Source organism: Myxine glutinosa, chromosome 2 (genome assembly GCF_964187855.1).
Source record: "Myxine glutinosa chromosome 2, kmMyxGlut1.1, whole genome shotgun sequence".
NCBI lineage: Eukaryota > Metazoa > Chordata > Myxini > Myxiniformes > Myxinidae > Myxine > Myxine glutinosa.
In genome coordinates this window covers 154,885,829-154,900,471 of record NC_136262.1, presented here as the reverse complement: position 1 = coordinate 154,900,471, position 14,643 = coordinate 154,885,829, and the positions used below count along the sequence as shown (strand labels likewise).

General features: G+C 42.9%; 1 protein-coding gene across 1 annotated transcript in view; it reads left to right on the top strand.

The window, feature by feature from the left end:
* LOC137421150 (secretory carrier-associated membrane protein 1-like) overlaps positions 1–9,895 on the top strand; it is a 31,076-nt gene extending 21,181 nt beyond the window's left edge. The window contains exons 7-9 of the mRNA XM_068106895.2: positions 2,222–2,323; positions 4,923–5,040; positions 8,860–9,895. Coding sequence (XP_067962996.1) covers positions 2,222–2,323; positions 4,923–5,040; positions 8,860–8,985 — 346 coding nt within the window. The 3' untranslated portion in view covers positions 8,986–9,895. The remainder of the gene's footprint in view (positions 1–2,221; positions 2,324–4,922; positions 5,041–8,859) is intronic.
* Positions 9,896–14,643: the final 4,748 nt, after the last annotated feature.

Sequence of the window (14,643 nt, the reverse complement as noted above, 5' to 3'; positions counted from 1 at the left end):
CTTTTTATTGTGAGGCAGTTGCAGGAGAAGTACATGGAGAAGAGGAAGAAGTTGTTTCTTGGGTTTGTTGATCTGGAGAAAGCATTCGATAGGGTTCCACGTGAAGTAGTGACATGGGCAATGAGGAAGTTAGGAGTGGAGGAATGGTTGATCAGAGTAGTGATGGCAATGTACAAAAGAGCGTGCACAGCTGTAAGGACGAAGGACAGGAACAGTGGTGAGTTTGAGGTGAAGGTGGGAGTGCATCAGGGGTCGGTACTAAGTCCACTACTATTTGTAGCTGTGATGGAGGTGCTGGCTCGGAACATAAAGGAGGGTTTACCGTGGGAGTTGTTGTATGCAGATGATCTGGTGTTGATTGCAGAAAGTATGGATGGACTGAAGGAGAAGATGAACAAGTGGAAGGAATGTATGGAGACAAAAGGTCTGAAGGTGAATATCGGAAAGACGAAGGTGATGGCAAGAGGTAAAGCATGTGTGTGATGAGGTGGAAAGAACTGGGAAGTAGCCATGTGCTGTGTGCAGGAAGGGTGTCGGAGTGAATTCCATTCAAGGTACAATGTGCGCTGAGTGGGTTCATCAAAAATGTATTGGTTTGAGAGGGTCATTAACCAGTGTGGCAGCTACATTCAAGTGTAAGGTGTGCACAGAGGGAGCTGCAGATGGAGGAAATGTTGAGTTGGATCTTGGAGACGGCGTGAAGCTGGAAGGTGTGAAAACATTTTGTTACCTCGGAGACATGCTGAATGGAGAAGGTGGATCAGACTCGGCAATGGTTGCTGGAGTGAGATGTGCATGGAAGAAGTTTCGGGAACTAAGTGGCATGCTGACGAGGAAGGGAGTGTCGTTGAAGCTGAAGGGAAAGGTGTATGCTGCATGTGTGAGAAGTGTTATGATTTATGGGAGCGAGACATGGGTAATGAACGTAGAGCAGCAACGAAGGCTGGAAAGGATGGAAATGCGAATGGTTCGGTGGATGTGTGGAGTATCATTTAGAGAGAGAGGAAGACAAATGATGAATTGTGAAAGATGATGGGAATAGAGCCTGTAGAAAAATGTCTGGTTGAGAAGAGTGATGGAAATGAATGTAGAAGGAAGTAGAGGACGGGGAAGACCGAGAAAGACTTGGCTAAAGATGGTCGAAGAAGAAATGCGGGCAAGGGGGTTAACAAGGGGAGATGCAGAACATAGGGCAAAATGGAGAAGATTGTCATGGGGACTGCAAGGCTAACCCCCGCTCTTGCAGGGAAAATGGCCTTAAAATGCCTGTTGTTGTTGTTGTTGTTGACTGGCTAGCTCCACCCCATGAAATGTGTGTAGGATAAAGACTTCTGAGCCCTCTTGAAATGCATGATCTTGCTATTCTGAATTGAGATTGTGGAGCGGAGATTCTTGGTTGTCATTGCTTGCTGGATTAGAAAATTTCACAATTCTCATGTCGAGGGAGGGGTGAAGTTTGCAGTTTGAAGGGCCATGTATAGTCGCCGTTGTCTTGTAACATGCAGCATCACACGGAGCACATCAAAAGGTTGATGCGGCAAAAATTCAAATGGCTTCTTTTGTCATCGAGTCGGAAAACTGGGAGCAACAATTACCATTTATTGCCACGTCTGAATATATGAATGATCGTTTTAAGGCCATTTTCCCCGCAAGAGCAGGGGTTAGCCTTGCGGGCCCCATGACAATCATAGTTCCCTGTTTGAGGCAATGTTTTTATGGCCGGATGCCCTTCCTGACGCCAACCCTTAGTCACCTCTTACGATGCGCAGGGATATGGTGTACCTATTCTAAACCGGGGTACACACCGGGATCATTCATCCCAGCAAGCTGGTACTCAATTTGCCGACCTCGGAAGGATGACAGGCTGAGTCAACCTCCCTGGTGTTAATTTAGCGATCAACCGGGATGCGAACCCAGGATCCTAGGATCCCAAGCCGGCACCCTAACCGCTAAGCCAACACCAGGCCATGTCTGATGCAATGTAAATGCTCTAATGGCAGCGAGGAGCTCAATTTGAAACCGTTTGTTTGATATATGTAGCTTTTGATGACTCCGTAATTAAAAAAAATTTTTGTGTCAAAACCAGTGACCAATTGCAAATTAATAAGATAATGCCAAATATAATATGACAATGCCTTCCCCATCACATTATTAGAATGGTATGTTGCCAATCTTTGAAGCTGAATTTTGTTATCCACTTCCTTTCTGTCTCTCTTACCAGGAGTGACAGCTCTTTCAATTTCTTCCTCTTCTTCTTCGTGTTTGCTGCACAGTTTGTAGTCCACATCATACAGGCCCTTGGCATAGAAAACTGGGGAAACTGGTATGTTGTGCACCAACATTTTTCATCACGTTGCCTTTCAATTTACAGCATTTTTCCATTTATTATTTGAAAACAGAGTTCCAGGTATGCCATATCCAGGTATGCCTGGAATAGAAGCTGTGTTTATGACTTAAAACAAAACTAGAACGACACTCTTAAGACGTCACAACGTCGACCGATATCCATCCGCCCACATTATTGCATAATTACACATATTTGTACCAAGTTTGATTTAAATCCATTCAGCTGGTGTTGTGTCACATTTTTACCTGACATGACCTATGACTTCACCAAAATCACCTCAATTCTCACCTTTGATGCCAAAATCGAATTAGTTCATCTTTGCATAATATACTCCCATACCAAGTTTGTTCAAAACCCCATCACTGGGTCACGAGTTGGCACGGCAACATAATTTTTACTTAACGTGACCTCTGACCTCTTGACTCCAAAATCTAATCAGTTCATCTTTGCATCATATACTCCCATACCAAGTTTGTTCAAAACCCCATCACTGGTTCACGAGTTGGCGAGGCAACATAAATTTCTGACTTTCCAAAAAAAGTTTCTGGGGAAACTTATTATTACTCCCCCCTTGTTAACTTAAATTTTATGCATCTTCCGAACTGACATATATTAGGGGATTAATGGGAAAGGCTATACTAGGTTGCATATGCCCTAAAACACTTGGTTGCTGCTAATCAACTGATGACCTCACACTTGCCCAACTGAACCTTTTAGCGTCATAGATGAAAAACAATGCTGTGGAGTTAAGACTTGTATTTTGTAAAAGCGTGCTTGGAGTTAGCGACAATAAGTTGAAGGGGACGTTGAAAAGGTTGCATTTGAAATGGTACATAGGAGCTGCAGTATGTTCATTGCTGATGTGAAGCAGAGTGCCCAGGTCCAAAGGTGATGCTGAAGGCACGAGCTACTAGGATGCGAGAGAGAGCGATGGGTTATTTGTAGGGCAAACCTAAACTAGATAAGAATGTCATCAGGCAAAGTGTTGTGACTAGAAATGAAATGCAAAGAAGCAAGATACTCATCTAATGTTGGCGACATTTAGATCTCGGGTTCAAGAGGCAGGATTGAAAAAGTTTTAAAAGACATTCACTCTAACATATGGAAGTCACTTACATTTTACACACATGCGTGCAAACACATTAACCACCAAGCTCTTCCAGCCAAAGAAAGCCGCATAAAGCTACACAAGGCAAGTCCTTTGCTGTTTCAAGCCCTACCTGGGTTCCTCTACAGCTGCAAACTGCTATTGATATTCTTGGGTAAAAGGCTCGTTTATATATGGGTTTGTGCCATGTGGCAAAGTATAGAAAAGAAGGAACATTCCATAGCTTATAGAAAATGTCGAACAATAGAAAAGAAGGGACATTCAAAAAATCTCGTGTGCATTCTGGACTACCCTTTGTTCTTAGGAGAAAACAAGTAATGCTCTAGAAAAGTTAATGTAAAGGGACGCCAATTTGATTCATACACCTGCATGAAGAAGTAAATGTATTTTATTTGCCAGATGTAGTAGGGCACCCCTCTATATGAACTTTTCTTGAGCATTACTTGGTTCTTCCTAAGAACACCAGGGTAGTACAGCATGTGGGTTAATTTGGGTAGACGAGCTGGCTGGACGAGCATGTGGGTTAATTTATAGAAATCCTAGCCACCCAGGCTAATGGAGTAGGTAACTGCCGATTGGTTATTGCCTCCAATTACGGGTGACAGATGTGATTATATTTATCTGTATGTATATATAGCTTTTATTTTCATAGGCTCCAAGGCTCGTGGAGAAGCTGTAACACAATTTGCAGCCTTTAAACAAATGCAGCCACTGAATGGAAGGGAAGGGGAGGCAGGTGGGGAGGAGTGATGCAACTTCCCAGGGCATCCTGGGTACCAGCACCATCCTTGCGGGGTTGCTTTTTCCTCTGTAGATAGTGGGCAGTATATGTGAATTTTGATAAAACTGTGATTAACATTACTAGGGCATGCCCGTACGTGGGTGCAATGCCCGTACGTGGGTACGTGGGTACGTGGGTGCGAGTACGGTGACAATCCCCCCCCCCCCCCCCCTCTATTTACATGAAATGGTTTGGTCCATGAAATGTTTTGGTCCATTCGCAACGCCAAAGCGAACGGCGAACGGCTTGCGAGTACAGTGACAATCCCCCCCTCTATTTACATGAAATGGTTTGGTCCATTCGCAACGACCACAGAACCCCCCCCCCCCCCCTCTATTTACATGAAATGGTTTGGTCCATTCGCAACGCCAAAGCGAACGGCGAACGGCTAAATCGCCATAGCTCGGTAACTACTTGTCCGATTAATTTCAAACCTTGAAAAGGCACATCCTCGGGTCCCCAGCAATATACCTGGCAAGTTTAAAGTATATCGGACCCGTGGTTGTCGAGAAACAGCGGTCACAGACATACAAACATACAAACATACAAACATACACACAGAGATTACTGGAATTATAGATAGATGTCACAAATCCTTTTTTTTGTATAAGATCTTAACCCGGCAGGTTCAGTTGTGGTGTATCACGTTTGATTGGCTAAAACTGCATATCAACCTTCTCTTTCAGTGGCTGGATCTCTGCAATCACAGAGCTCCGCAGAGACATTGCACCAGGGGCCATCATGATAATAATTGCCATCTTGTTCACCATCTCGGCTGCCTTCTCTTTAATCATGCTGAAACGGGTATGAATAGTTTATCTCCTACCTATTCCATATTTAGCAGCACGTAATGCTCGCTTCTCTTACATCAACATCAAACATCTTGTGTAACTACTAAGTAGAAATTGTGTGAAAATCGGTACTTTTGGTTAATTATTTGTACTAGTGAGATACCCGTGCTACGCTACGCACGGATGGGAGGCCAGAAACAAACAGGCAATGCAGATATGGCGAATGCTAAAGCATGAAACCAATAAATTCCACATTCCTGTAGCACCCTCAGTCGCACGTCAGACATAGACAGCAAGTTCGTGAAGGACTTCCATGAAAAACGTACCCGTTCGCAAACAAACAGGTATGTTTGTTCCATTCCCAGTCAATGTTGAATCTGCATATGGCGATCCGCGAAGTTCACGTTTAGAAGGTAGAAACCATCACGGCATGTCGTCATTTACTACTTGAACTCTATCTTTTTTTCATTCCAAACAACATAACTCCAATCACAAATTAATCACAAAATATACTTTTAACAACATTGTTAATGTTTCCTTCATTGTAAAAACTACCAAGTCAACAGTTAAAAGGATTTTGAGCCGATAGGTGTTACGGCCTTGGTCCTTGCTGTCCTTAGCCTGGTGTTGGGCTAGCGGCTAGGGTGCCAGCTTAGGATCCCAGGATCCTGGGTTCGAATCCCGGTCGATCGCTGAATGAACGCCAGGGGGTTGACTCAGCCTGTCATCCTTCCGAGGTCGGCTAATTGAGTACCAGTTCACTGGTAATTCCCTGCTTGTCGTAAAAGGCGACAAAAAGGGTTGGCGGCAGGAAGGGCATCCGGCCGTAAAAACATTGCTTCAAAAAGGGGACCGAAAAACAACAACAACCACGGTCCCCGAAAAAGGCCAACCCCCGCTTTGCGGGGGAAAATGGCCTCTAAATGTGGTTTTTTTTTTGGTTTTTTTTTGTTACGGCCTTGACAAGATCGATGGAGACAGCGATCTGTTAGCGTTTTCACTGCCCAAATAGCTATAAATTCTCATGTAGAGATTAAACTCATGTCGTTTGAACTTTGGCCAGGTCATTATTTACTTTTAATGATGTTTATATACGAATCAAAAAGAAGATAATTGGTTTTGGGTCGTTCCTTCCGCACATCTCGTGGGAATGTGAGTTGGAGACGGCCGTGATGGCGGGGAGGGGGTTGACATTCTCTCAAGCAGGGATTCAACCCATGTCCTTATAAAAGGTCTTTGTCCGATCGGTGCAGCCGATAGGTGCAGCTGTGCAGCGATCGGTGCAGCCGTTTGTGCGGCACCCGGGAAAATAACATTATGCGGGAGTCCAAACCTGAAAATGCTGGAGGCCAAAGCTGAAATTGGAAAAAAATATAGCCTATTTTACTCCAGGAGATCCCAGGATTACCCACCCAAAATATTGTTGCGATCGGTTCAGCCGTTTTTGCGGTACCTTCGAATGGACAGACAGACAGACAGACAGACGGACGGACATTTGGTGAATTATAGTAAGATCGTACACACCAAATATTTACAAACAAAAACTCATTTTCTACAGATCACGAATTGGTGAGCAATTCCAAATTTGAGCCCTCCCTATTTATACTTCAGGATGCACGTGCTCGTCCAGTAACTGAGTATTCCCCCTCCTGGTTAAACTTCCAAAATTTAGGCTAACTGCATGCATCAACTCTTTTATTCTTCACGTCTCATCGATTAAACCACCTTCGAGGCTGTTCTATCTCTGTCTTCTCTCCAGGGCTTCATGCAGGCAGCGTACTGCCATCTCTTGTCATTCCCAAATCTGTCCGTGTCCCATGATCTTTTTTTTACCGACATTAACCTCCCCTAACTCGACCATCTTGCTTGTTGCAGTGTTTCCACACCTCCCTTTCCTCTTGATTTTATCGAAGATCCCATCTACCTTTCCCTTCCATGAGCCTCGCTTTTGTAAAGAAAGAAGAAGAAGAAGAAAGAAAAGATAAACCTCTTTCTTCAGCCATTGGTCTTGACTGTTAGTGCTCTGATCCGAAGATTAACATTCTGTGTGTTGCAGGCTTTTGTCAGTCCTTGCTCCCAAAATAATAGAAAATGCCCATAATTACCGCGTCATCAGATGATTGGGCCCAGACCACACCCACCCTTAATTGCAGACCAGTCAATCTTCCTCCCATCTTATTGTTTTGTTTTGGGGGATATTGTTTTGTAATATCATTAATATTATGGTATGTTGTATTGTTATTACTTTTGTTATAAGAAGCGGCCTTGGAAAAATGCCACGTTAGCGACAGGAAGGGTCGTGTTATTAACCCTTGAAGGGTATATAGACTACAGCAGATCTTCCCTCATTTCCGTTTGTCGACGTGATAAGCATAGATTTCCTCACGGATGTCCAGATTCCCTATTGCTGTGGATTAAATGTTAGTTACAATTTCATACATTGTGGCTCAGAAAATTAGTTCAACAGAAGATGCTTCACGCAGTTGGGGAAACTTTGATTATGCCTTGTACAACCGACATTGTCAGGGAAATGTATGGGAAGGAGAAAACCAAGGCACTGCCGAACATACCAATATCAAATGACACTGTAAAACGCCGCATCTCATCTAAGTCTGAGGACATACGGAAACGGTACTTCTACACGTCTCTGATAATAACTTCGCCATCCAATTGGATGAGTCGACAGATGTGTCCAAAATGTCACATCTACTGGCATATGTGCGCTATGAGTGGAAGAATGAGATAAGAGAGGAATTCTTGTTTTGCAGTTCCAGGTATGTCATGACGCAGCAATGAAGGTGTTAATACCATTCAGCAGCACCCACCTGTGTGAGGCTGGCTTTTCAGCCATAAAAGCACTGAAACCTAAATATAGGTCAAGATTAAACATTGAATATGACATGCGTGTGTCTGCTTATGAAAGATCTCCACGTGCATTGATTGACAGCATTATCGCTAGTCACCAGCAGCAGGCCTCACATTAAGTAGAGCTTGGATTTAGGCTTGAATTGGAAAAGTCCACAGTGATTCGGAGTGAAGCTTTTATTACCTCTGCCCCCAAAGGTGGATGGATGGAGGTTATGTTTTCACCCCTGTCTGTCCGTTTGTTACTTGCAAAATCGAAGATTTTTCAAGTATATCGGTCGATTGCGTTTGTTATTCTGTCTGTTTGTTTGTCACCGGCCTACAGGTCACAATTCTAAACCGATCGCCATGAAACTTCAAGTTGTAGAGGTCACCATTGAGAAGCCTATTGATTTGAGGTCAAAGGTCATCTGGAGGTCGAATTTCTAAAATCGCCATTTTTAATCCGATTGACTTGAAAATTGAACAGCATTTGTATATCGGGTCACTAAATTGGGAAACCAACTATTTTTTGATGACAAACGGTCAAAGGTCAACTCCAGGTCAAACTTACAAAATCATCAATTTTCATCCGACACTGCGTCAGCGGCGGTAAATTCCAGAATTTATTTATACGACTTGTACAATCTTTATTTGATCGAAATTGAATTATATACAAATCACCTTATCACTTCCAAGAACCTCCATTTTAGCAGTACCTGGACGTGTTTAATGAGGGTGGTGTAAAAGACTGTTTCATCGAGTGCGAGACTTCCAGAATTTTTTTTAAACGATCTTCAAAATGATTTTTTTTGTTTTTAAGTATAAACTTGGACATTGTGTGTGGTATTATGTTCTACGAACTCTCTAGTTTGTATGTGTGTTTGGGATAAGATGAGTGTAAACTTTTCTTTTTACTTTATTTGTTTTTTAATAACAGCCTTGGTGATACTTGACTGCCAATCATTTCCCTACGATATTTCCGCAGGTGCACTCTCTATACCGACATACGGAGGCCAGCTTCCAAAAGGCACAGCAAGAGTTTACGCAAGGGGTGTTCTCCAATCGAAACGTGCAAAACGCGGCTGTTTCTGGTGTGCGTAGAGCAGTGTAATTTGGCGTGTGCACCACGCTTTAACCACCCAGGCATTTGCGTGACGCTGCAATTCTCCGAGCACCAGCTCTTCATGTCCACACTGGAGTTTCTTCATATTTCACAATGAACTAACTTTCACTCTTTGCAGTGATTTGTACCTCTCCCCCCCCCCCCCCCCCCCCCCCCCCCCATTTCATGCTGCTTTGGCCTAGCTCGCTTGCCATTTTCCCATGTATTTCGAGCTACACGTTCGGTGTGTTTTCTCTGGAGTTCCAAATGTCCCAGTATTCTCTTTGCTTGTTTTACTCGTAACGAACGTCGCTCCCTGTCGCTTGAGTCTGTCCTTTTGTCTTCGCGTATATTTCCCGTTTCCCCAATTTTTGCTGCCTTGCATGGGTTTGCTTTGTCTGGCAGTTCGGCTCGGGCTGGGTTTAAAATGAGACGGATGGACGTCGACCTGGAGTTTGGGACTGGCTGCACCTGGCATATAAACAGCATGACGTGAAGGTTGAGGGCCAATGTTGACGCCTCCTATTGCAGATTGAGAGCATGGATGAAGATCGGGTTTATTCAACCAGACTACTTTGTTCTGAAATTTATGGAAAAAAAAATTTGCTTCCTTTTTGGTATTGTAATGGTGGCGAGGGCATTTTGTGCTGTATATTTTGAACCATGGAATAGGTATGTCTGCCAAGAATACCTGAAAAGTCGATTTCTGCCTATGGTGTTTTGTTTCTAATGAATATGGGAAACTAAAGATTTATTGTCTTTGAAATAAAGATTTTGGTTGTTTAGCGGTTTGCCAAAGAGAGCCTTTTGAACTTTTTGGTTTATTGGACGCATCAATGCGATTTTCTTTTTTCTTTTTTTGCATTAACGAATTGTTTTTGTGAGAAATTGTAAAAATTAAAATTGTGAGGTCAATGAAGCATATTGTGAAAATTAACTCCCATTTGGAAGTGGTGTATTTTGGTTCTGTTGATGCAAATGGGATTTAAAGTTTGATTCATTTCACCAGAAAGTAGCCTGTTTACAGAACCTTCCGGCAGGTGATGCTATACGATTTTTTTATTTTTTTTTATTTTTTGTTTTTTGTATACAAGATCGAGGCTCGTGAAAGAGCGAACATTAATCACACAGAAAGACAAACCGACACATAAAACATATAACATCGGGAGCGGTAGACAAGATGGGGAGAGGGGGAAGGACACAAACACAACATTTGAGAGCAGGGACCGAGAGACATGGAGACATCGAGAGATCTGAGAGAGGGCGAGGGCTTTGGGGGGGGGGGGGCATGGGAAGGGGGCGGTGGGAGAGGTATAAAACATATGGACACTGCCAGGACTTCCAGGAAAGAAGTTGGAATTTCAAACAAGGTGGATCTGGGGTGAATTAGCGGGGGTAGAAAAGATCAAGGTTTTGGATGGGGGAAGATAAGAGATGGTGGTGAACAGCTGTTTTAAAGACTTGGAGGGAGGAGTGGGATTGAAGGGAGTGAGGGAGTTTGTTCCAGAGGCGGGAGAAAAGAGGAATGAAAGAGTGAAGGTGAGCCGAGATTTCGGCAGTTTAACCATCAGAGGGTTGCTGGCAGATCTTGTGCGACCTGTAGGAATATTTGGGGGACAGAGCACAGAGAGAGCTGGGGGTGCAAGGCCGGAGAGGAGTCGGTAGAAGACAGAAAGACCACCTACCTGCCTGCGGTGAGTGAGTGAAAGGCCCTCAGAGATAGCTTCATCGCGGGAGATTCCAATAATTCTTAAAGCTTTGGTTTCAACAGCGTGAAGTCGAGCTAGGTGTGAGGCAGGAGCACCGGCCCATAGGGGAGAACAATATTCCATTGAGCTGCGGATGAAAGCCTTGTATGTGGTGAGGAGCTCAGATGTGCCGAGGAAGGACTTCGCACGACGGAGGATGCCCAGTCGGCGACTGGCTTTGGAGGCCAGCTTGGAAATGTGGTTTTCCCAAGAAAGATCATGGCAGATGCACATTTACTTAGAGAATTGTGGTCTTCCACCCACCCTGAACCCTGGGGTCTATTTTTATTTTATTTATTTATTAATCTTGCCATAATATCGCCATTTTCATCTCAAAGTGCTGGTTCTTTTGAAAACCGGTTGAGCAGGTCATGAGACTAACCTTGCATTGGAACACAGTAGGACGAGGAGGTCTGTGTTACCGTTGAGCAGCATACTGTTGGTGACCATTGCAGACTCCACAGTCTTCTGTACAAGGAGGAGCTCGACGACAACTATCGGGGACACCTCTTTGTGCTGGTTGTACCCCCAACGCAAGTCGGGGGCAAAATCTTCCCCATTATTCCCTGCTGCCTGGATTCATCAGAGCAGAGCGGTCACGGTCAGAGTGCTGATCAGTCCCCATGAACCGGCCCTTTCCTTCTTGTCTCTTTCTTTCTCTAACCCTATCGTGTCCTCGACTTCATGAAGGTGGGGGTGCACCATCCTAGATGGGGGGGGGGGGGGCGGGGGGGTCTCTGGGTCGCTCCTGGGAGATCAATCGGTTGTCTCCGTGCCACAGACGTGGTCAAGAGAACTGTCCGGAGATATACTACAACCAGCTAGAACGGCACTCAGAGAGCATACCTCCGCCTAGTTGGTCATATCACTCAATGGTGATGAATCACTTCAAATTCTACTAGCTGGATCCAGATCTTCACCAAAATTGAATCGATTCTTCCTTGTCACACACAACCTGTCCAACAAGTTTCGTCCAAATCCATCCATAACCTTTTGAGATATCCTGCTATGTATCGTTTTTGACCCTACCTCCCAATGGTGAAGAATTACTTAAAAAATTAAATAATTATCATATCCGAATCCATATTCAGATCTTCACCAAAATCGAATCTATTTTTCTTTGTCACACACCCAACATGTCCACCAAGTTTCGTCCAAATCCGTCCACAACTTTTTGAGATATTCTGTTCACAGACAGACAGACAGGGGTGAAAACAACCTCCATCCATCTTCGGTGGTGGAGGTAACAATAGCAACAACACCGAGGAGCTAGATCGGTATCTCCTGAAGCAAGGTGCATCTGACAGTTCTGCTTCTGTAGCTCTTCACTCAACACAATAAGAGTGCATTAAATCTAGATAAAGCAGGTGCGTTCATATAATTTCCCAAAAAATAATAAGAATACTGATTTCAGGAATTTCCTCTTGCAGGATTCCATCAGACTTTTTATATGTCATAGAGGACACCTTCCTAGGTATGATGCAAGTGAGAAAGCCTTTGTGGCAATTTGTTGGAGGTAATGGTACTTAATACCTGTACTCCAGGCTATACAGGTAGCTCATCCCTAAATTCGACTTGTTGAGCAAACTATGAGCTGTTCCTGGTTGGCAAACACTAAAGGAAGTTGGTCAGCATTTTGGTCTTCACGTCAAGACGTGGAGGAAGACCGATATCCTCCTCTGTGAGAGCACCTGTTTCACAACTCACGTGTCTTCAGGTTCGTGCCTTTACTGAGTTTGTCGGCACTTGCAGTGAAACGGATGATTTTATTATTTGCATCACAACTTGTATTACGTTCTTAACAGAAGAGATTGCCCATTATGAGATTACATTGTCATGACAGGTGACAGCATGTCACCTGGTACAACTCCTGATTCCACATGGGATGTAATGGATCATTTCAGCACAAAACTAGAATGGCACTCGGTAGAGAGCACACCTCCACCTGGCTGAACAGTTTATGTTTTGTATCCCACTGATAGGCCGGATCTGAATTCAGACCTGAACCAAAATCGAATCACCTTGTTATTGTCACCTAACCAACTCATCCACCTAGTTTAGTCATAATCCTTTCACATCTTATTAAAAACATCCTGATCACAGAGAAACAGGCAGTGGTGAAAAACATGACCTACCTTTGATAAATCCGTTGTGACTGCTATTTACAGTCATTAACAGTCAATATCAGACATTAACAGTCAATATCAGACATTAACCGTCAATATTAGACATTAACAGTCAATGTCAGACATTGACAGTCAATATCAGACTAACAGTCAATATCAGATATTAAGTCAATATCAGACATTAACCATCAATATCAGATATTAACAGTCAATATCAGTCATTAACAGTCAATATCAGTCATTCACAGTCATTATCAGCCATTAACCATCAATATCATATATTAACAGTCAATATCAGTCATTAACAGTCAATATCAGTCATTAGCAGTCAATATCAGTCATTAACAGTCAATATCAGTCATTAACAGTCAATATCAGTCATTCACAGTCATTATCAGACATTAACCATCAATATCAGGCATTATCAGTCAATATCAGTCATTAACAGTCAATATCAGTCATTAATATAACGGTCAATATCAGACATTAACAGTCAATCTCAGACATTAACAGTCAATATCAGTCATTAACAGTCAATATCAGACTAACAGTCAATATCAGTCATTAACAGTCAATATCAGATATTAAGTCAATATCAGACATTAACCATCAATATCAGATATTAACAGTCAATATCAGTCATTAACAGTCAATATCAGACTAACAGTCAATATCAGTCATTAACAGTCAATATCAGATATTAAGTCAATATCAGACATTAACCATCAATATCAGATATTAACAGTCAATATCAGTCATTAACAGTCAATATCAGTCATTCACAGTCATTATCAGACATTAACCATCAATATCATATATTAACAGTCAATATCAGTCATTAACAGTCAATATCAGTCATTAGCAGGCAATATCAGACATTAACAGTCAATATCAGATATTAACAGTCAATATCAGTCATTATCAGACATTAACCATCAAGATCAGACATTAACAGTCAATATCAGACATTAACAGTCAATATCAGACATTAACAGTCAATATCAGACATTAACAGACGGATGGTCACAGTTATCGACTCGCCTCCATTTTTAGCTCACCTGGAACGAAGTTCAGGTGAGCTTATGCGATGGTGCGTCATCAGTCCGTAAACACTTGAAACTTCTCCGAAACCGCTGATGGGATTATGACCAAATTTGGCACAAATGATATTTGTTGTGTTGTGACTAAAGTTTGTTCAGGCATTAAAAAAAATCGGGGTCTAGGTGGGTCGACGGGGTCAAAGTGGGTCCAGGTTTGACCCCCAAAAATAGGAATTTGCTTTTTTCTCAGAAACTACACACACGATTTAGATGAAACTTCACCATAACCTTCATCATCCGTGATGTAACAATGTTTGTTGAAGGCATTGGAAAAATTGGGGCCTGAGGAGGTACACGGGGGTGGGGGGTGTCCCCCAAAATAGGTATTTTTTTGTTTGTTTGTTTAAAGTTTTATGATTATGTTATTATGATTCTACGTGCTTCCCTGTCTTCCAGCAACCATTGAAATTGGTTTAAAATACCTTTAGTCAGTGCGGTATACTGTTTATTCTACCAGGTGAGCACCAGGTGTATTGCCCTTATGTTTTTGCTCATCTCCCAACCCTCGTGCGTACATAATAAGTGGACCTCGCATGAATCCGACTCAACTCGATAAAAACTCAATTACGAAGATCTTAGTGCAGAATGTAAAGGGTGTGTGTGTGTATAATTTTAGAAGGGAAGAAGCTGCACACATCAAACCACCACCACAATCATACCACCACCACAATCACGTGACCAAGAAATAGTTCC